Below are 23,785 nucleotides of genomic sequence, written 5' to 3'. Positions count from 1 at the left end.
TTTGCAACTGATCGGTCGATCGGTTATTTTCAGCGATTTTGAAGGTTGCAGCTGAAAGTGGGCCGTTTTCTTTTTTAGAATCGTTTGATGTATTTATTTTAGATAGGTTCAATTTGTTATTGTAATGAACAGTTTATTTATTTAGTTTTTTTTTAGACATTTAGAAGTTGAAATGAAATAGTTTGGTTTCTGGATTCAAAACAATGTAAAGATGTCGAATTTATGGTAATAGTTTTGGTTAGATAAAATTCATAATCTTTGGTAAATTTTTATTCTTTGACATAATCTGTAAAAATCGGGTCGTCTGTTAATTTTCGAACCGATAATAGCCTTTTATTTGCCATGCAGTGACGTCAAGCAATTTTCAACCTTAAAATCAGCGCTATACTGAGCAACTGTTTTTTATGAATGGTTTGATTGAAAAAAGAAAGAAAAGTCCTTACATAAGGTCTTAGATCATTTTAATTATTTTTTTGATTGTCACTAGTTCATTTTTTACAGTGGCCAGAATCAAATGCACGAATTGGCTGGCTCGACCGGTGAAATACCACGATCACACATAAGACAGGCGTCAAGTGGAAGTAATTCCGCGTTTCGTCTGATGAGTGTGCGTATCGAAGGCCTAATTTTAATCCCCTTTCCCTTCCCATACTTTTTTTATAAGTAAGGGATGAGAAGGGGAAGTAAATTTGACGGCGGAGGGGAAGCAAAGGAATGGGGTATATCCTCGTTCTGTGCGTCCCTTCATCTTTAAATTACGGATGTAGTGGCTTCGGTTTTTATTTATAGAGTTGAAAAACGTACTCACGACACACATTAAGAACTTTGATTTTGTTATAATTTCATAGTCGTTACCATTCCTAAAAATGTATTATGACTTTCATAAAGTACGAGTATCTTTATTTTAAATAAGTTGATATATTTTTTTTAATTCAAAGCTCACTTGCCTACAGTCGAGTCAAAGGAACGTTAGAATTTTTGCATGTTCAATTTAAAGTTTAATTTAGTCGAGGAAACGTTTCAGCCTTTGAGAGTTGCCACTTCTGGCTTAAGTGCCTGTGTCGAGAGAAAATATTCTTGAAAATAAAATTGAGCTGCGGGAATAAATTTTGTTATTACACTAGCGACAGTTGTTACACGATTTTATGACTTGCTCTAGATTCTATGTAAATTCAAGTTATTGAAGTAGCTAATGATTGTGTTGTAAGAGAAATAGAAAACAATACTGATAATGTTCATAGAGCTCGTAGCTAACTTTATATTTACTAATAAATTAAACAAAAAATCCTTATACCATACCGTAGGCATGTTTTACTTTAAAATGTTAGTCACGATGTTACATATTTTTATACAGCAATATAAAAAAAATAGATGTAAGAGACGTGCACCATGACCGCACCAAATAATAGGTCTATCTCTGCTTACCCCTTTGGGATATGGGCGTAACATGTATTGTATTATATTTGTTGTATATTTATAGTAGATATAAAGTGGCAAACGATGGAACGGCCACATAAATTAGCCAAAATAGCGACGTGACCGCTGCCCATTATAACACAACGTATCCGCATTTGCAGATACTTGTGTTATAATCAACAGAGGATGGGACACACAGATATAGGATGTTTCCCATTTCCAAGCGTCCCCTCTTTTACTTTTTATTTCTTTACAAGAAAAAAGCTTTAACGGATAAATTATCGAAGTTAGGCCTCCTGTATGCACACTTATCAGACGAAAACTGGAATTGCTTCCACTTAACGCCTGTCTTTTGCGCGTTATTTCACCGGTTAAGTCGACCAATTCGTACAATAGATGTTGTTGTTCCTAACTCTACCACTGTATAGTATCTATTCCTCAAGGTTATTTTACCAGTGTGATTGTCAGGCGTGAAGTATATTTAATAAATTAAAGTCTTGTCAGTTGTTGATTAAACAATGCAATTTACGCAAACCGAGATACGGCATCGTTGCGTCAAAATATATCAATTAAACGTCTACCTGTCGGTTATAAATAATTCACGGCATCTTAATTAAGCCCGGCACAACAGCTGGGCGTCAGTTCTGCCTAATGACCGTTTATTAAAGCCGTGTTATGTTAAACTGATTAACTTATACATAATATAGCTACAGTATTTAATTCCTGAATGTTTTACTGCTACACTTAGAGTTGGTAAATGATCACTGAGGGTATCTTTAAGTGTAGATATACCACATTGAATCTACAGTAATTGAGACCTTACGTCTTTGTGTAGTAAGGATTCTGAGTTTTGTAAACAGTAAGTTACGCGTTGAAGTGAAGATACAAGTAAAAGCTTGTTGAAGCTTACTTAATATGAGAAAATACGCTACAATGGTAGAGAACTGGCCATTCCACATGTAAATCAATAAGTGGTCACTAAGGCTTACTTATCGTGTAGCTTTAGAAAGAGTAATGTACACTAAGTGACAGTTAAAGTGATCTTTAAACGACTGTGGGTGTGGCAGAAAGTGTCATCAACATACAAACTAGGTATTTGAAGAATGCGGTATTTTTCGGAAACATATTTTTGTATATAACAGCGGCAGAACACCTTTGATGTAACAACCTAGTAACATAACATCACAAACAATGAGCTTTTATATTGAGAAAAGACTAATTATTTAAAATTCAAGATGAAAGCGAATTAATAGAAATTATAATTATTGTTCTAACGCTACTTTGTTTGAACTGTGTTTCGTAGCTCGTAGCTTTTTAGGTGCTACGCTCGGGGCGCTTTAGTCCAAACTTTGTATGAACATTCGTAGCACCGGAGGCGATGTGGGAAAACTATAGGTTTACTAAAGAACTGTTTCAATGTTGAAATGTTAGAAATAGTACGATGTCATATTATTTTTAATGTATGTTTGTCGAATAAACCTGGACGAAAGTATATTGATATCTCTACCTTTTCGAAGAAGATGAGAGGGATAGAAATATATGTTTGTATGCGGTAAAGAAATTCATTGTTTTTAACAAGTTAAATTGATCTATAACGTTCTTATACCACAACCGATTTTCGGGTTAACCTTTTCCAATATTAACAGATATTTGTGGTGTCCATTCTTATATCACGGTTAATCAAGTCTAGAAAGAAGCATTAATCAACGGCCTGCGAGTTGATTGTATTTCGTTAAAACCCGCAGCTGGAAAAATTACAGCATGCGAGCTTATATAATTTTACTTTAACAGTTCTTTAAACAATATAATGTGTTTTTTTTAATTGTAGAAAAAACCTTACGAGTTATTCTCGATTGAAAAAAACATAGTAGTTATTTTTCTATTTTTTACGTAGAAAAAGTTACATTAAAATAAGCTCACTTCGAAACATTATATTTACGTATGTAATTTATTCGATAGATTCCAATCGTGTTAAAGCGATTTATGTTTATTCTAGTCGGTGTATTTCGTTTTTCAATTTCACCGAATTGTATTTTACGTAGTCGTGACCGTGAAGATTTCGCAGAAACATTCTCTGAATCAATCAAATTGAATTAATTTAAATAACAACGCTGTAAGCGGTCAAAGAAGAGACGTTTGTGTTTATATGATAGCGGAAATGTGAAAGCGTAGTGTTTGCTTACGCGAGGCTGACCGTCGTCGTAGACTTGAAAGGCGCAAAGGGGTGACTGCAGTGCGTTGGGCCACAGGTGGGGGGTGGCAACCCTGTTCATCTCAGTGACGCGCCGACCGCCGTGGTGAACGGACGCGGATTACCTTCGTTTCGAGTTACAATAACACACGTAATAATAAAAAGCAGAGGAAATTCGCCACGAAACTTTTTCCGGTTCGATCTTCATTTTTTTCTTTTGCTGAATACAAAATTTTTTTTTTTTTTTGTGAGTAGTGTTGTGATCGCGAAGTGTTGTGAAACATATGCAAGTATCGATGATTACCAAAAGACCATTATAGAGTGCAGTAATGGATGGTGAGAATCGGATCATTTTAAACGTTGGCGGAATAAGGTATCCTTTGTTATTTTTATACCTTAGCCTAAGATAGTAGCACAGTGAAAGATTGCGGAGATTTATAGCCTTGCAATGTTTAGCTTGAGTTTAGAAATGCCTGGTTTTTAATTCCACGTTTTTTTTATATCATAAGGTGGCCGAATCCGCCGAAATAGCGAGACGATCGTTGCCCATACACATTCGGAAATACAGATGCGCTGCGTACCTTTAATCAGGGATGCACAGAAAGCGGATATTTCTCCTTCTTATGTGTCCCCTCTTCAGCCAAATCCACTTTCCCTTCCCATCCTCTCCTAATAATAAAAGGACGGGAAAGTAAAGAGGACTAAAATTAGGCCTCCGGCACCATACTCATCAGACGAAATGCGGAATTACTTCTGTGTGGTCGTGGTATTTCACCGGTCGACCCAGCCCATTCGAACAAATATTGTTGTTACGGTATCTAACACTGTTAAAATACATGACGACTTAACAAGCCTTAATTTATATTCATCGATTATTACAATCTTCCTTGTGCTATTTTATGTACTTTATAATATTTTGTAAAATCTAAATAAATGGTTTATTTTGAATGTATAGTCCATTGCTCGTCTACTCTCTCAATAACGACGAGGCGTGGACACGAATTTGCAATTTAAATGAGATTATTCAAATGTAAACTATTGTATGTAACAACGCCATTTTATATTTCTACTAAACAAACAGATAAAGAAACATTTTAAAATATATTGAATTAAATCAGTTATTATTTCAGCAAAATATTACTTTCAAATATGCATGTGTTATAAGTTACATATTATAAAGTCCAATAATTTAACTAACTAATAGAAGTCTTTGTGGGAAGATTTTGTCGGAAAAATCTACGCCGAGGATCTTCTTAAGTATCTATTTAACGAGTCTGAGTGCGGGAAATAGAGAAAACTATGTGTTTAAAACTTTTTCTAATCAATACTTTCTCAATCTGTTATGTTTATGCTAGATTTGTTATTCTAAAGTTCTTAGTTAATCCTATGTCCTGAATGTTTTTACTTAATTTGTAACTTCTGCTGTTAAAGCTGTTCTTAAGCTACAATATGATGTGTATGCATTAACATAATTGAAGTACAGTCAAGTAAAAATGTAAGTTTTTTTTTTTTAAATCTCATTATAAACTATGGCAAATGAATAAACTATGAAAAAAATTTAACGTCATAGTTTCATCATAGATGTACTTTTTAATGTGTTTGATTTAAATTTGAACAAGCAATCTTAAGATAATGTATTTAGAAATGCAAAAATTTGGATGTATGGCAGAATGCATTAATAGATTTTTGTTAAAAGGTATCTTCAAAACCGTTCAACTGATCTTGATGAAATTTGGCATAGATGTAGAAAATAGTCTGGAATAACAAATACTCAACTTTCTAAAGTTTTTTTAATACCGTGCGGACGGAGTCACGGGCGACAGCTAGTAGGTAATAAAGATAAAAATAGTCAAAATGTGAACTGTTTGTATTCGGACTTTCTTTTCATAATTTACGATCAGTTTACAATATCTCTAGTAAGTTTATAAATTAAATTCGTTCACAGTTATATAGTAACCATTCACAAACTATTTTTATGTATATAAATAAATATTATCTATGTCTCGGTAGTTTAGTTTAGCTCTCTGTTATTAACTGACTTGTTATTAAAAAGGGAAATTATAAATCACAAAAGTTGGCCAATGTTTTGAATATTTCTTTCATTGTTAACCTAAACATTAAATTAAAGAAACAGCTTCTACAATGATTTGCTTTCAATAACATAAACAAATATTACTGAGAAATGCAATAGATATTCTTTGTTGAAATATGTACATCTTCACAAAATAACTGTCTAGTGTTGTATTCTTAATATAGCTATAAAACGAGTTCAAATCTTACTCGCCTTAAATTTTATTTTTCATCGCTAAATAAGATTTTCGATGATTTTGAATTTATTCTTCAAAAAAGTGTTAAATATAACATTAAACTTAATTTAGTTTAAATTAAAGATGTTGTAAAAAGCTGACAACAGATGGCGTTATTTCATCTAGTAGTGTCAGTCGAGTTTTTATCTAAATTTAAAGAGCGTACTGGTTTACATCAATGTTACATACATATATGATTTTTTCATAAGAAATTAGTGTTGAGAGTTCGTTTCCTCATACGTTATTCACTATGATAAATATAGTTAGCAGAACTAATATTTATTGTTGACTTCAATTATCACTGCGTAGGAGGGAAGTGGGAACATCGTATCATCAAAATTAGATTTCATCTACGTTGCTTATTAATATATTTAAATGTGTATTATTTCTTGGTATTAAATTTAAATCTTACTAATATTATAAATGCGAATGTTTGGATGGATGAATGGATGATCGTTACAAGGTATCTACAGAACGGATCTCGATGAAATTTGGCATAGATGTAGACCATAATCTGGAAGACCATGTGGTCTTAGTAATTAAGTTTTTTTTATTTTATTAATTCCGCGCGAATTAAATCTCGGGCGACAGCTAATTATGCTCGTAATTGAAAGATAAGTTTTTGTAATAATTGTAATTCAATACATTCTTATATAATAACTATATGTGTACGTGTTTCATAGATCATTTACCGGAGATAGACCACTCTTCTTCTGAAGGCTATGTATTATGCATTTCTAAAATTATTTTATGTTTCACCCACGTTCAAATACATTAACACCTAAATATTATACATTCATTTCCTGTATTCACGTTAGATAATAAATCAATATGTTATATTATATATGTTATAATATTGATTTATATTTATGACGGTATACATTGAAATGAGGCCAACATTTATTTACTAGTTTCTTCCTGGTAGGTGTCTGTTATAAAGATAAAGCAAGCATTGATCATGTATTTAACAGTGTTAGTTTGAAGCATCATTAGATGCTATTCGAAAAACCCATTATAACCGGTAAAATACCACGACCACACAGAAGACAGGAGTTAAAATAGATGTACGACGTTTCGTCTTATAAGTGTATGTAAGCTAAATTCTATCTCCCCCTTCCCACCATTTTAATACCGAAAAGATGGATAGTGAAAGTTTATTTGGCAGGAGATTTGGCATATTCCTTTTCCTGTACGTTAAAAAGATGCAACGCATCTGCAAACTTTTAACGCATTGCAATTGTTTCTGGACCGTCACTTCACGATTTTAACGATTTCTTGTACTATAACAAATGTAATTTCTAAACGTACTAACATTGTTATTTTTAGTGCTGCTTTAATCGTTTCTTACAAGCTTATATTTAGTTTCACCTGTATAGATATATGTTATGAAATCTTGCAAATTAATTTTGATCCACTATTCGGTTACTGATTGAACAGCAATTTTGCATACAGCTGTAAATTGCATCAAAATGCAATATTATAATGATACTAGCTGTCGTCCGCGACTCCGTCCGCGCGCAGTTCAAAAAACTTAATAGGGGTATGAAAAATAGATGTTGTCCGATTCTCAGACCTACCCAATATGCACACAAAATTTCATGAGAATCGGGAAAGCCGTTTCGGAGGAATTTAACCACAAACACCGCGATTCGAGAATTTTATATATTAGATGGTGCTGATCTGGTGATGGAGCTAGAAGATGGCAATAGGAACTTCGCAATGAAACTACATTAACTCATCGAGTTTAGGCTTATTTGAATCGTCTTGATGCGTACTTTGTCTTTTTTTTTAGTTTCTAGTTATTTTAATTAACAATAACATAATAAAAGCTTGTTTTTAAAAAGTTTTTTCTTTCAATTTGTGTTTAGGTCTAGAAAAATCTACATCAAAAAGTACCAGAGGCTAGTATGTTGAAAGATTTTGTTAACGTCTGATCTCAGTACGTCATGAATATATTTTAGTTGCCCAATAAAAGTGTTATCGGAACAAAGATAGAATTGCTATTTGTTCGAAACTCGATACAAAAACAGAAAGACTTTTACGATGTATTGATTGTTATAGGTAGTCTAAATCAGTTCACATTGTAGTTTTATTAAACTTGTGAAAATTGGCTGAGGTTCAATAAGGAAAATGAAAATTTTGTACTCCTTTTTAAGGACATTACGCAAATTAATGAACGTGTTCGACACATTGACAAATAACATAGCAATGTGTATAAAGCTGTTTTTAATGAAAAAAAAAAGATTACAATTTATGTTCGAATTTCGAATAATGGACTAGTTTGTTTAAATCTAAGTTACCAATATTACTTATCGTTGGTTTCTGAGACCAATATCGTCATCCCTCTCAATATCTTTGACAAAATAAAGATAACAATATGTTTACAACGGGGATTTTGGTCTCAGAAGCCTTCTGAGTGTAGTTTTTGAGAGTTAATATTCATTTGTTTTTATAATAAAAATATAAATTAAAAGATGAAAGCTCTTGAAAAATTTCTCGACTCTTTTGTTTTCTATTTTAGAACTATTATTTATTTAACAAGGTGATAAATAATAATGAAAGGAAAAACATTGGGATATTAAGATTTCTAAAGCTCAGTAATAACTTGCTATTAACTGAGTTCTCGTTAAAGCGGCATTTTCCTTGGGGATAACTAGAATGGCTAAATATGCAATATTTTAACCTTTGTAAGGAAAATTTGAATTATTGTTGACTTTGAATTCTTTATTAATGTTTAAAGTTTATTTTAAAAGGGTTAAAGTTCCAATTATTATTTTTAAAATAAATGAGAACAAAACAAAAAAGGAGAAAAGTGGAGAGAGAGGAGAAATGTGAAAGATAATAAACCAGTGTTTGACTAAAATCAGTTTTATTCTTGACATATCTATGAATTTTTCTCCGCTCTTTCATTTTATTTAAGTATTCTTCTAAGAATACATTCGAAAAGAGCAGCAATGCAAAGAAAGCTACACATGAGTTCTTTCTTTGAATCGAAAGCAAAATCTAACAATTTATTTTACTTTAGTTTTTTTTTTAAATATATTTCATAAATAGAGACAAAACCTGAACGCAACAAGATAATGTAATAGCTTTATATACATCTTACAATAATAAACACAACTCAGTTTATTGGGTGATAATTGAAAATAAATCCTTGGCAACTTCGACTCAAAGTTGGCTATTGTTTGCAATCGCTGCCAACTGAAAGTTTAATCCTTGCATAATCCGCTGTGTCCTTGGTGTATCGGATAAACCTAATTATGTCAAACAACAATTTCTAGTGAAACCCAATTCAGAGATTTTGTAATTTATGCTTTCTTATATCCATAGATAGATTATAACATAAAGAAGAATTGAAAAGAGGCATTCGGAGTCCTTCTGTTGAAGTAAATTCTCTTAGTGTTGTCATCTATATATATAAAAGAAAGTCGTGTTAGTTATACTATTTATAACTCAAGATCGGTCGAACTGATTTAGCTGAAAATTGATGGGGAGGTAGCTTAGAACTAGGAGACGGATATAGGAACTTTTTTATCTTGTGTGCATTTTTTTATACCGCGCGGACGAAGTCGCGGGTTGAAGCTAGTTTCCAATACAAAACGACATTCCAATATAAATGACAATTGAAGCTACACTATCCACGGGTGACATAGACTATATCATTACTAGATTATTTCTTAATTCCGGACGGACGAAGTCGCGGGCAACTACTAGTAGGTTATCTCTCAAAGGTTGAAATACCATAGAGCTTTATATCTGCACAGTTGAACTGTGTAGTTATTATACGAAGCAAATGTTTAAGTCAAACATAGAATTAGCGCCAACAATGAACGCACTCAGAGGGATACGTGCCTCTCTGTAACGGCGGAGGGAACTCATTACATTATCCTTTGTCTCGCACCCTACTCCAAAGTAATGCTAGTTTCACACAAAGGCAGCACAAATAGTTGAGCATAACAGTACTACTATTGTTAGAACGCACACATCTAGAAACAGCACCGTTTTTATAGTAAGTGAACTTTCAAACAATAGCAATACTGCAGTATCTACTGCTCTACCTTACTGTTATACTCTCGTGTGAAAATAGCATAACACAGATATTACTGTGACCCTGTTTTGATTACTGTTTTGATACTTAATATTTGAAGTACTGACGGTAATATTTTACACGAATAGTTTGGATTAGATAGTGTTTTATAGAACAATGGATTGTAAAGTAAACTTGGGTTGTGGTTTACCTTGACTATATCTTTCATGTATGCGACTCGCATTACGATTATAACGAGGGATAAAGCGAGCGTATCTCTTTCTAAAAGTCAGGCAACGTATTTGCAGTACTTTTGATGTTGCGGATATACTGCGTGCGATATTCCCGCCGCTCGTTTATCCCCTTTTCTAATATAAAAATTTATATACTAACTTTGCTTAACATTTTATAATCTCGGTGGCGGCACCAACTAGTTTCGGATCCGTCGGAGGTCCATCATTAGGGTGAGGTTTATTAAGGTTTCTTCGTAGCGTCGCTCTGGCCAGGACGCGTAGCGCACTGATCGAGGGGGTGAAAAAATCTGAGTTTTAGCCGGGTATCATTTTATAAAAGTAACGAAAAAATTTAATTAGAAGTTAATTTTATAATCTGTATCGAGAAGTTACTACAAGCTGTTTGAATAGAGTTAATATACCATTAAACTTACTTTTACAATTACGTTGTCTTTCTTGAAAATACTCAACTAAAACAATTCTCGTTTCTTTTTTCAAAAAGATAACAATTTTGTGAGACATAAGAACTGTGAATATATCGCTATGCCGGTGATGACTGATGTCGACTCGTGCGAACAATCGTGCAAATGTCAAATGCTCATCTGTAATTTATACAAACGCACGATGATTGATCGCACTGCCAGTCTAATGCCGTTTCCTGTTTCGAGTACAGTTAAATAATATTTCATTTTTATATAGGAAATTATTTTTAGAACTATACAAAGATAAACTTACAGATCTGTAAAAATTCTTAAGTTAAAAACGATTGTAATCACCGTAACAAAATATGTTTAAAAGTTTGAAAAAGACCGAGAAAATTACAACCTTCCAGCCATACTCAGATTCATTCATTTGTCATTAAGGGTAACACTTAGCATAGATTTAGTATTAAAATTAGTCTTCGCTAAAAAATTACATGAGGTTTTAATTTATAAGATTAAATAAGGTTTTACATTAGCCTTCTAGATATAAAAGCAAGCAAATGGAGTGTCGCAAATTTGCTCATAAGTTATAATTTACGGCTTGCATGAGCCAGCGTTTATCTCGCGGGATCTACTTAAGCAAATTTTGCTCTAGAATTCTGAGTGTAAAAAGTCGCATAGTTTGAGTTTGGTTCTAAGTGATTTAGTATATCCTTTAACAGAACCTTACGTCTTTGTTCGTTAGATAGAGCGAAGGAAAAACTGTTTTAATTTATATACCGAATCTTAAGTTGATACGAATTCTTTTTTGAAGATTGAGGTAAGATTATTCGAAGAAAATAAATATGTAAATAACTAGTTGATGCTAATCACAACTGAATGTATTTACTAGAACATGAATTTATCCATACATTATTCAAAAGATGTAGGCAGAGTGTCGTAAATAAAGGGTAGGCGTATTATTCACACTTCAGCGCCTTTCTCTTTAATTGTGAATTATCATGGATGAGAAATTGCTCATTTATTTTATAAGAATACAAACTTAATTTTATTGATAGCGTGTAGTTTTACTCGTATGAATGCACTTAAAAAAATAATTGCTTAGTTTGTATCTAAAACCTATGCAGTGTTTTCATTAGTTTGTATTAAATTATTTCACACGTGAAAATGCTCAACCAAGTATGTCCAAATATAAGTTGTGAACGCCTTAAAGTAGCAAATATTTGTTGAAAACTGTAAATAGCAGGCGTATAACGAAAATTTAATCGTTTAAGTTGCTAGAAACACAACAAACGAGTCTCAGCGCAACTCTTACCACTGAGGCTCGACGTATTTTGTACAGCTCAAATATTTACAGGATTAAAGATGTTTAAAATACTTCTGAATAAGACAAAGTTACTTTGGATATACATTATATGTTGTACATTTTCTTTAGCAAAAATTTTTACGGAATATTTTAAAAGAAAAAACATTGAAACTGTTTAAAAGAAAACATCTATAAGAATTGATAATGATTGCGTCAATGGAAATCAATAATTTTAACGTACTCCAAAACGTACCCCACGTTGAAATTTCCTGGGTGCTTATATTTTGTTCATTTATTTAATGAACCTTTTAACTTGAATGCTTTTTATATTCTTTAATTAGTATAATTCAAAATGTGTAACATAACTTCAAATAACGAAGTTTTGTGATGTTAATAAAACAATTGAATCAAGACATGCATTACAATAATGTGATGGTTACATTTTCTGTTCAAGTTTGAGAATCCTATTTCTAGAAAATGTTTTCTAGTTTCATGTCACGTTTTAGATTACTATGGAATATACTATTCTGAAGTTCTGACGTTAACTTAACTAGTATATCATATTTTTGATGAAAATACTTTTCCAACTTACGCTTTATTGGTCTAGATTATTAGTATATGAAACAGTCAACAAAAATGTGTTTAGATCTCTATATTGGATAAATATTTTGTATATACAGTACAAAAACAACATATGGTTTTTTTTTGTTACCTAATTCTGATTACACATATATACAAAGTATTTTCTGACATATTTTAGTCTTTGATACGTATAATAAAAAACTAGTAATATTATTAAACTTATTAGACCAAAGAAATTTGGTTTTATAACAATAATACGATAATCTTGGTTACTTTTACGAAGAGAAATTTATTCAAAAACATTTGAAGATTTTATAACATAAATAAACTGTTTCAACGTTGGTTTTTGATACCAACATTTCTGTATAAAACATATAATAATTCCTGTTTTTATCGTTGACAAAAAAGAGATAACAATCTTACTAATATTATAAACTAGCTTTTACCCGCGACTCCGTCCGCGCGGAATAAAAAATAGAAAACGGGGTAAAAATGATCCTATGTCCGTTTCCTGGTTCTAAGCTACCTGCACACCAATTTTCAGTCAAATCGATTCAGCCGTTCTTGAGTTATAAATAGTGTAACTAACACGACTTTCTTATATATATATAGATATTTGAAGATTTTATAACGTAAATTAACTGTTTCAACGTTGGTTTCTGATACCAACATTTCTGTGTATAACATTATTCTGTATTAAACATATTTCTGTTTTTATCGTTGACACAAGAGAGATAACAATCTTACTAATATTATAAATGCGAATGTTTAGATGGATGGATCTTTGTGAAGGTATCTACGGAACAGCTTGAAGGATCTTGATGAAATTTGGCACAGATATAGAACATAATCTGAAAGAACACATAGGCTACTTTTTACGTTTTTTTTAATTCCACGAGGACGGAGCCGCGGTCGCCAGCTAGTATGTTACAAACGGGTATTTTGGTCTTGGAAACCTACGATAAATTGTTTTAATATTACAATATCAACGCACCTGAGGTACGTTTTGTGCTCAAATTGAATTGTATTTGATTATGAATCAATTTTGAATATCGTCGGGAAATCGCTTTGTTACTGACGATCACAATGGCACAAAAGGATCATTGTTCCATGGAAATAGAACGAATGAATGTCAGGTGAAAATTCTTGAATTTTCAAATTTATTAGAATATTTCAGTTAAGCTGATTCTCTTAATTTTAGGTAAAATATTACTTCGAATAGATCTAGAAGAAAATAAATTAAATATTTTTAAATTTTACAATATTATTTTTTTCAAACGTTACCATTATTGCTGATGAGAGTTACAAAGATGGAAGTTTTAATCATTTTACTGTCATAGCATTATTAATATAGATCAAGGTTAACAATAAAACATTTTTGTCGTAAGTCGCTTTTTATAAAAATGTTCGTCACCTAATCAAAAGGTAAGATCTTTTTGCCTAAGTGATAAAGACATTTTTTGTTAAAAGAATTACTTTGAATTTCTTTAAGGCCTTTTTTATAACAGCTTAATTATGTTTTCATCTTTTTTTATACATTTAATGTACGAATCTACAAAAAAGTACATATATAAGCGATATTTTTTTTAAATAATATTAATTATATGATGTCAAGTATACGTTATAGTACTGTACTGTTAATTCAAACGTCTCTAACTGCTGGACTCAAAGACGTTAATTGGTCACTACAAGAGACCTTTAGTGTTAAATCTGCACAAAGACTTCTTAACGTATCTCAGTAAAAAAATTAATAGACATATTTAATTTGGTTTTAACGACCAGTATTGAGGCATTCTTACTTAAAATAAATTTAGTTTGCGATCTCATCTTAAAATTGAGTCACTCAATGTAAATTTTTATCCAAAAGATAATCTTGTCAATTAAATGGGAATAAAGTAAGGAAGGAACGTTTGACGAGCGCCTGCTGAGTTAACATATTTTGATTTACCAAGACAATTAGGTGAGGGGAGAAAAATGAGACAGTAATTAAATAAAAGAAGACAAAGTAAAAGGAAATTGAATATCTTTTATACATGGAAATGTTAATCTACAAAGATATAAAAAAGATAAGTTACTTTTATTAAAGTTAAACAAAAGACGTACGAAAATGTGACAACAAAAAAAAAATTTGTGAGCATATTCAGTAGGTCTGAAAATCGACCAACATCAATTTTTCCTTTTTTTTTTTCTTTTTTTTAACTGCGCGCGGACGGAGTCGTGGGCGACAGCTAGTTATTTTATAAAAGTCTCATATATTTTGAAATAATTTTAAATAATAATTATGAAATCTATGAGAAATTATGTAATGGTCAAATTAAGCTAATATTTTGTACAAGAAAAGTATTTTTTAATACAATTTCTTCGAAAAAAGAATGCTGCATATATAAAGCTATGTAATTTTGAATTCTATTGCATTCTAAAGTAAATTTTTGTACAATTAGCTACTTAATATAGACGTATATTCTGGAATGAAAATGTCTTCAGTAAAAAAACGTATTTTTCTCAAACGACTGGCAAAATACTTGTATACAAACATGTTTTATCTCTCTCATTTTCTCTGTGAAAGACAGAGTTAACAAGTTTTTCCACATTCAAATTTCACGGTTATAATGTTTTACTACATAAAAGGCGCCATTTTTAAATGAAGGTTTAGAATTCATTGTTGTTTTTTCATAAATCTTAAGGCTAAGTAGATAATACACTTTGTTTAATATTTTCTTTTTGCTTCAAGAATAAACTCGTTATGGTTATCTAACATCGGTGTAAACTTTTTAAAAGTCAGTCAAAGATATTACAAAGTTTTATGTTGTGCGAATCGCAATTTAATGAAGTGAGAGCAAAACGCTGGTTTCGCGGCAAAGATAAATAATAAGGGCAGTTTCATTCTTTAAGGACTTTCAGCAACTTCATCCCTTTCGTTAACGATGTTTTTAATATCCTTTTACTTTTTTAATTTAAGTTTTGATGATTTTTGTTAATTTTTGACTTTTTTTTTTAATAATGATATTTGTGCAACATAACAATATTATAGAACACAAGCAATTTATACGTTGGAGATTATTTTAGTATCGTTTTACCTTGTTCATAGAAAAAAATCGTCGTCAAAATTATTTACCAAAGAAACTGCTGGTAAATTTCGTTTGAAAAAAGTGCTTAATAAAATATTAGAAAACAAAAATAAAGCCAGGGAATGGACTAATCCGTCAAACTTACTAATCCAAGTTATAAGATAGAAAAAAGACAGATTGATTTTTGCTTCAAGTAGGCTGTCATCGTACTTTACACTTAATTTTTTCAATACAAGAATTTTCATCGTGCGTCCTAAAGTTCATCAGAGTTCATGTTTATCTTTATTTCTTCTAAATTTTATTTTTTGGAAACTTTACAACTGTAAGGAAACATAAAATTCATGACCTCGCTGTATGGGGTCAGAAAAGTTTTAGTAACTGTCTCTAAGGTAATAAACCCGTGGTAAGCCAGGCGTCCACACCGTCTTTAAATCGTATTTATGGAGCAATAAATTCACAACTTTTTTGAACGACTGAAAACGTAGACAACGAATTCACTTTTGTCTTTAACTGCGGTTTATTGAACTTATACCTAGAAATACTTTAAAGAAACTGATAACTCCAGTATTAAATTTTTTCAATTCTATGAAATGAAAAATAATGAAAAATTTATTATTTTTAATTCTTTTTTTGTTTCAAAAACCATAGCTCATAAATAATCATCAACCAGAAACCATCCTTCGAACACTTTACTAAAGCTACATAAAAATTTCATCTAGGTTTAAACACATAGCGGACAAACAATCAAACTGTTCTTTTTTATATAAATAGATAAACGAGTGTCATGTGATGTTAAGGAATTCGTTCTTCATTTAAATAAAGATTTCCACATAAAAATTATTTCAGTCTTCATTCTCATATTACACGACGTCAACTGTTCAGAATGTAAAAGTTATTAGCACTTAGCAGATTTTAGTATTGAATTTTATTACACGCTAAAAATTACGGGTAAAACATGCGAAAATAAGACATTTTAGAAAAACACTATGATTAGATTAGAAATATATTTAGTAAAATGAAACGTTTCATCAACTTTATTTTTATACAATATTATTGATAAAACTCCAAGGTTTTTTTAAAGTGATTCTTTTCTTTTAACGGATGTTACACAACGTAACGTTCTGTAAACTGTGAGATAAAATTAAGCGAATTTACGCAAAATTATTTTATCGTCATCATCAGCTCATTAAACGTCCCCCACTGAGGGGATCGGAGCCTACTCTAAGTTAGGGGTGACTAGGCCATAGTCAACCACGCTGGCCCAGTGCGGGTTGACTTCACACATATAATCGAATTTGTTGAATTTGTTCTCAGATATGTGCAGGATGTTTTCCTTCACCGTAAGAACGTCGGATAAATGTACATATGCAAATCGTAAATCGTATAACACATTGGTACATGTCGGGATTCGAACCAAGGACCTGCAGATTGCAAGTCAAGTACTTAACCCCTGAGCCATCAAAGCTCAATTATTTTATAAAAAAAATTAATATCTATTTAGGAATTAAAATAAAGGAAAAAAACGTTTTAACTTTATGTTTTCATTTGCTGTTAAATTGAGTTAAGAATATTGAATAAACAATGAGGCTCGCTTTACAAATGAAAAAAACTTGGCATTCCTTTTATAAATATGACAAAGCTCGAGCCGTGTTTAAAGTGAGGGGAAAAAAATGAAACAAGTTTTATGAAAAATCTTCATTATCTTACAAAATAATTCCCGCGTCTTAGTACGTAGCGATTTATTAATAACAAGCGTAGTTTTAGCGATTAAATTCATTATATAGATACGTCTGTTACCAATAAGTCTATGATTACCGGCATAATATTCGATTCTACACACAACACATAAAATTTGAAGTAGGTATTACTACCCTTTCAGTGGTGTAAAAATAAAGACAAAACACGTGAAAAACTTGTTTGAAAACACACATGTGTTTCATATTATGAAGTAGAATGTTAAACTGAGTGGAACTAAATAACAAAGCTCTTGCGAGCACTTTAAAGAGCAATTGATTCGCTTGCGAGCTTTCTGTGCAAAAGCTTTGTAAGCTCAGCTACTTACTGACTGCACCTACAGTATGAAAAATAAAAATTATAATACAAATTCGGCTCAAAGTATTGTATTGTTCTGAATGCACTGTTAAAAAAGATGTATCGCGTTTGAAAAGTGATTTTTCTTTGTTTATCAGATTCTATGGTGCTTGAAAAATAGGTATGCATTTAGTATCGTTTTATTAACAGTGGTAGATTCCGCAACAACAATATTTGTTGGGTGCACGAATTGGCCGGGTCGAGAGGTGCAATACTACGACCACACAGTAGACAGGCGTGAAGTGGAAGTAATTCCGCATTTCGTCTGATGAGTGTGGTGCGGCTGCCGGCACCGCAATTTAAGTCCTCTTGCCCTTCCCACCCTTTTATTATTAGAAAGGGATAGGAAGGGAAAGTGGATTTGGCTGAAAAGGAGACGCATGGGAGGGGGACATAGGGAGTTGATTAAAGGGCAGGCAACGCATCTGTATTTGCGGGTGTATATGGGCAACGATCGCTTCGCTATTTCGGTGAATTCGGGTGGCCGTTTGCTCGTTTGCCATCTTTTGATATAAAAATTATAATATTATGTTTATTTATATGTTTTATGTTTTATAAAAACTTAGCAATCGATAACTTAGATGTAACTAGATATAAATAATCCCAGCCAATTTCCGACAACGACAGGACATTCCTTTTTCATTTAAAATAACTTCGCCATTGTTTCTAATGTTCGTAGCGTATGAATTTTTGTTGAAGTAAGGAATTAAAATTTAAAATGAACACATAGAGACAAGATATAATATTTAATCCATAAAACAACACCAGTTATTATTAAAAAAATAATAAAAAGAAAAAATGAATACCTCTTTTTAAGTAATAAGTTACTAAATTTTATAGCTCCTTTCAAATGAACAAGTAAAATTTTTGTGTACACTATTGAATGCAATCTCATTTAACCCGAGACTTAATCCTGATAAAGCGCTTTTCTGCGCGATATTACGTTCTGCACAAATAAAAGCTTTTGCCAATTTATTTTAATTATACAATTAAAGTAAATTGGATATTTGCAGAAGCATAAAACTATCATAGTTCATAGCATTAAAATCTATATCTATATATATAAAAGAAAGTCGTGTTAGTTACACTATTTATAACTCAAGATTGGTCGAACTGATTTAGCTGAAAATTGATGGGGAGGTAGCTTAGAACTAGGAGACGGACATAGGAACTTTTTTATCATGTGTTTTTTTTATTCCGCGCGGACGGAGACGCGGGTAAAAGCTAGTGTTTTATATGGAGTGAATTTAAAATAGTATCAACGCATAGATAACAGTAATTACAATAGGTTTTCTAACTAGTGAGAAAGTGTTAGGTTTTTTTTCCATAATATCATTGATGACTAAAACGATTGTAAGTTTTTATACAAAAAATGGCCATAGTGCTTAGTAAATAAATGTAAATTTAGATACAAATAGACACTTTGTAAAACCAATATCATCTCCTTGCCCACTTATGTGGTGTCGGCACACAAGATTTTATAAACCTTAAAGTTTTATCTTAAGATTTTTAAAACGAAAATAAAAGCTGATTTAATTCCTGAGACAATGTATACTGTAAACTCTAACATATCTAAAGTTTTATTTACATTTGTAACACAGATAATATTGTAACATTTCAAGTAATATACTCGTCACGTCTGGAGTACATTACTAAGACAGCTCTCATTGTAACATCACCTACACGGGAACGTTACATTACGAGTAATTCTCAAAGGAGATTAAGGTTTGGAATAAACTGAAGAGGATCTAAAACAACAATTTGTTAAACTTAATTAGGATTCGACTTTGTAATGTACATATATATACGTACATATTTGTAATGTACATAATTGAATTGATATTAATTGTTGTTATAAATTAAGCTGTTACTTACTACGTATATTACGTTTGACATTTTACTTGTTTTTTTTTAAGGTAAATACAAAAATTATTGCCCTTTTTCATCTTTCACTTTAAGCGTATTTTTTTTTCTTCTTAGGAGTTACATTGGAGTATATTAGGCTGATTTCATTAGTCAATAACTCGGTCGCTATACAGCATGTAATTAGTCCCCCGAGTCGGTGTAAAGCGAACATCATGCGGGAACTTAGTTGACGAGTACAATGCACTGAAAGGAAAAGTAAGGACTAACCTAACGCATGCGGGACTTACGACTAATAAAACTGCGTCCTATGTAGTACTTATTTAAGTTTTTTATAAAAGGCCATTTATGTGTATGTCTCCTAAAGTCAGACAGATATAATAAAAAAATTACCATTTGTAATATTTTGTCTTCAATGTAAATATACGTTTAGGAAAATACCTTTTATCATATATCATTGAAAGCCTACATTAATTTTATTAACATTTTACGATCCGACTGAACGTAATGGCGGCTGATATTTTATCTTAATCGGTCTCATAAACATAATCGCTTTAACGTTTCAATTTTGGTTAAAAGTTGAGAAAAACAACATTCTATGGATTTTAATACAGATTTAATATTTGATGTATAGCTTGTAACTCTATAACTGGTCACTCAATAATGAACAATAGATGGCGCTAATAAAATAGGCGCAAGAGTAATACAATATTTAAATTTATTTTATAACTAGCTATCGCGCGGCTCCCTCCGCGCGGAATTAAAAAAAAAAACACAATACGTAGCTTATGTGTTCTTTCAGATTATGATCTACCTCTGTGTCAAATTTCTTTAAGAACTATTATATACTAACAATATTCTAAAAATCGAATATCGCAGAAAACTACACTTGGCGTGTCTACTTTTTCAGGTTATAAAGTCGCAGGCCCCTAAATATCTGTTCTCTAAACTAAAGTGGTCAAAAGGTAGATGCGCTGAGCGAAAGCAGCGGTTCCTGCAGCTCAGCACGCAGCGACACAAATCTACGGCGTTCCGAGGTAGTTTCCGCTACGCTGCTACCCGGTGCTGGAATAACATTCCGCCGCCAGTCAAGAGCGCGCAAACAAAATTAACTTTTAAAAATAAATTTAAATGCTTTCTCATGGAGATACAAAAAAGTAAATAACAATAACTTATTAATTAAAATGCGGATAACTAAAGTACGAGTACTTATTGTAGAACCTCCATCGAATCTCTTTTTTTATTTATTTTTTTTGCTTCCAATTTTTATTATGATAAATGGAAATACATTTTTTTTATTTACGTTACTATATTATGATTTTTTTTTTTTTTTTTTTTTTATTATTATTATTATTTTATTTAGCAGTATTAGCAGATGTACATACTATCATGATTATAGGTTGGTCTCGGAATTTATCCTAAAAACATTAAACTGCTCTTTAAATTGTAAAGGAATATTTATACTTCACTTATTTTATCACCTGCTGTAACTGACGTGCTGCGGAGTTCAAGGCTTTTGCAGAATATCAGTGTTTCTGCCCCCATGGCAAAGAAACATACAGCTGAGCAAAGGCCCTATCTGTTCTGCATTGCAACGCTTAGTTATAATTTGTTTATTATTATTTTTATTTTTTTTTTATGTACATTACTTTTCGTGTCCTTAGTTTTAATTATATTAGTGATCTTTAGGTTTTATTTTCTTTTAATGTTTTAATTGTATTATAAGTGTTGTAATGTTTTTGAACGGATTAAATGTCTTATTATTATTATTATTATTATTATTATTAACTATTTAGTCGTTCCGGAGATACTTTCAAGCAAACATTTACATTTATAATATTAGTAAGATAGATAAATAGTACATTTATAATAACGTAATAAATAACTGGTCACCGAGAACACCTTCACCTAATCAAATAAAAAAAGATATTAAAAAAGTAACCACGACAGATTTAGGCGCGAAGAAGAGTGTAAGTTGTGATACGAACGAGTAAACAACGAATTTTATTGTGCCCTTGTATTGATTGCAAATAGGGTATTAAACTAAAAAGTTCATCAGAACTATGTTTTATATTCTCTTGGTCACCTTAATTCTGGTGTTGTACGTTACATAGCAACTGCTTTGAATACAGTTTTATCTCAACTCGACTTCCTAAAAATTGTCCATATTTTCTAGTTAACTCGAAAATATCAAATATGCACAGCCATGTTCGTAAATAGCGTAAAATTTTACACAATGCTTCCAAACCTCTTTTAAGCTCTTGAATATTTTATCGTCAGACGGAAAGTATGTTCATTCTTAGCGTTGAAAGTGGAACACTCACGTAATACTCTCTCTAAACAATGCATCATCTCTAAGCGATGCGGGAAGTGTCGCATCAAGTGTGGACCTCAAATTATATTACTAAGAACACCTGATTACTGAACTAGCTAAATGTTAGTACGTACCAATTTAGTTCCATAGAGTCGCGTAAATCAAGACTAAAAAATTAGTCTGTGGTAAATTTCTAATCGTAGATAATCTTTATGAGTTGACTTTCGAAGAGTCCTTTCAACTATCATGCCTAACATGGGGAGTTTAAGGCATAATTGACATGTTTTTGAAATATTGATAAAACTTACAAAATGATTATAATTTATAGACCATTACTTAAAAAAAAAAAATAATATAATTCGATTTTTAATAATGAATTATGTGTAAATATGCCCATCCCTCCCCTATCTCCCTTTTGCTTGATGATTCTATACTTTTTTATTCTTCTGAGTTTTAAAACTTTGAAAGTCATTTTAAGAGGCCCTCGAACTAAGGAGAAATAACCAAATTCGTTTCCTTACACAACAATAAGGTGAAAAATTTTCTGGTAAGATTTAGCTGAGTTACAATACTTGAATTTTCTTAGGATAGCTTTAATATTAATGTCATCTATCCATCCACCCCTTCAGCCTCGTAACGCCCACTGCAGGGCATAGGCCACCCCCAAAGATTCACGATGATCGGTCCTGTGCAACCTGCATCCAGGATACTCCCGCAACCTTGATCAGATCATCGGTCCATCTTGCGGGAGGCCTGCACACGCTGCGTAGACCTGTTCTGCAGGCAGTATGGCCGGCCCATCGCCACTTAAGGTTTACAATTCTTCGGGTAATGTCGGTTTCTTTGGTTCTGCTGCGGATCACATAATTTCTGATGCGATTAATCTTAATATATATAAATCTCGTGTCACAATGTTTGTCCTCAATGGACTCCTAAACCACTTAACCGATTATAATAAAATTCGCACACCATATGCAGTTCGATCCAACTTGAGAGATAGGATAGTTTAAATCTCAAATTATAGTCGCAATTTTAATTTATTGCTAATTATTTGTCTGTTATTATTTGACAGTCACAATTGTCTGTTAACTCCAAATGATTCTAACAGATGTCGATACCTTTCGACTGGGTTGAGTAAGTAATCAATAGATGGCGCTGCTATGGTAAATCTACGAACGTGTCATATAAGCTACATTTTAACAGAATAACTACCATTTTTTAACTACGCGCGGACGGAGTCGCGGGCGACAGCTAGTATTAGTATATAAAGTAATTAAATATCTAATGTTCACTGAACAAATAAAAATACATTATTTGTTAAAAGAAAATCAAGATGTTTTTGCTAGAATCAAGTCTCAAACTTTGTGAGACTGTTGTGTAGTTTTTTGTTGTGACAATATTCGCGGTGGGGACGAGGTCACCTTGTATTTTTATTACCGGTAAAAGCAATTTAATGTATTATAACTTTGTTGTTTTATTGAGATGTATGTGTGTTTATAGCTTTATTACTAAATAGATTTAGTTATTAATATAACCTGATAATATTGTTACCAAGTGACACAATCTAAGAGACTCCCTAAATACCTCATTCGGAATCGTTTAGTGAACACTAAGGGAATCAATTAGTAGAGATTTAATTGAAGAAATCTATACTAAGCACTTTTAGTTACTTTTTTATTACTGAATACGTCAATAAGTCAAATGTTATTTTGGATTAATTACGACATTAATTAAATGTTGGTCTAAACAGTATTTGTTGTACTCATACTCTATTTAGTCACATGTTTAAAAAAAATTGTATTAGAAATTTTATATGCTTATATATGTACTAGCTGTCGCCCGCGACTCCGTCCGCGCGCAGTTAAAAAAAAAATTAAAAATAGATGTTGGCCGATTCTCAGACCTACTGAATATGCTCACAAAATTTAATGAGAATCGGTCAAGCCGTTTCGGAGAAGTACGGTGA

At 31.8% G+C, this 23,785-nt stretch overlaps 1 protein-coding gene across 1 annotated transcript in view; it reads left to right on the top strand.

Annotated features, from left to right (window-relative positions):
- Positions 1-3,869: 3,869 nt before the first annotated feature.
- The window catches only part of LOC106712635 (potassium voltage-gated channel protein Shaw), an 89,938-nt gene continuing 70,022 nt past the window's right edge, over positions 3,870-23,785 (top strand). The window contains exon 1 of the mRNA XM_045681353.1: positions 3,870-3,980. Within this exon, the coding sequence (XP_045537309.1) occupies positions 3,937-3,980 (44 nt within the window). The 5' untranslated portion in view covers positions 3,870-3,936. The remainder of the gene's footprint in view (positions 3,981-23,785) is intronic.

This window comes from Papilio machaon, chromosome 15 (assembly GCF_912999745.1).
Source record: "Papilio machaon chromosome 15, ilPapMach1.1, whole genome shotgun sequence".
In the NCBI taxonomy this organism is placed as follows: domain Eukaryota; kingdom Metazoa; phylum Arthropoda; class Insecta; order Lepidoptera; family Papilionidae; genus Papilio; species Papilio machaon.
This window is presented reverse-complemented; position numbering and strand designations above follow the sequence as displayed.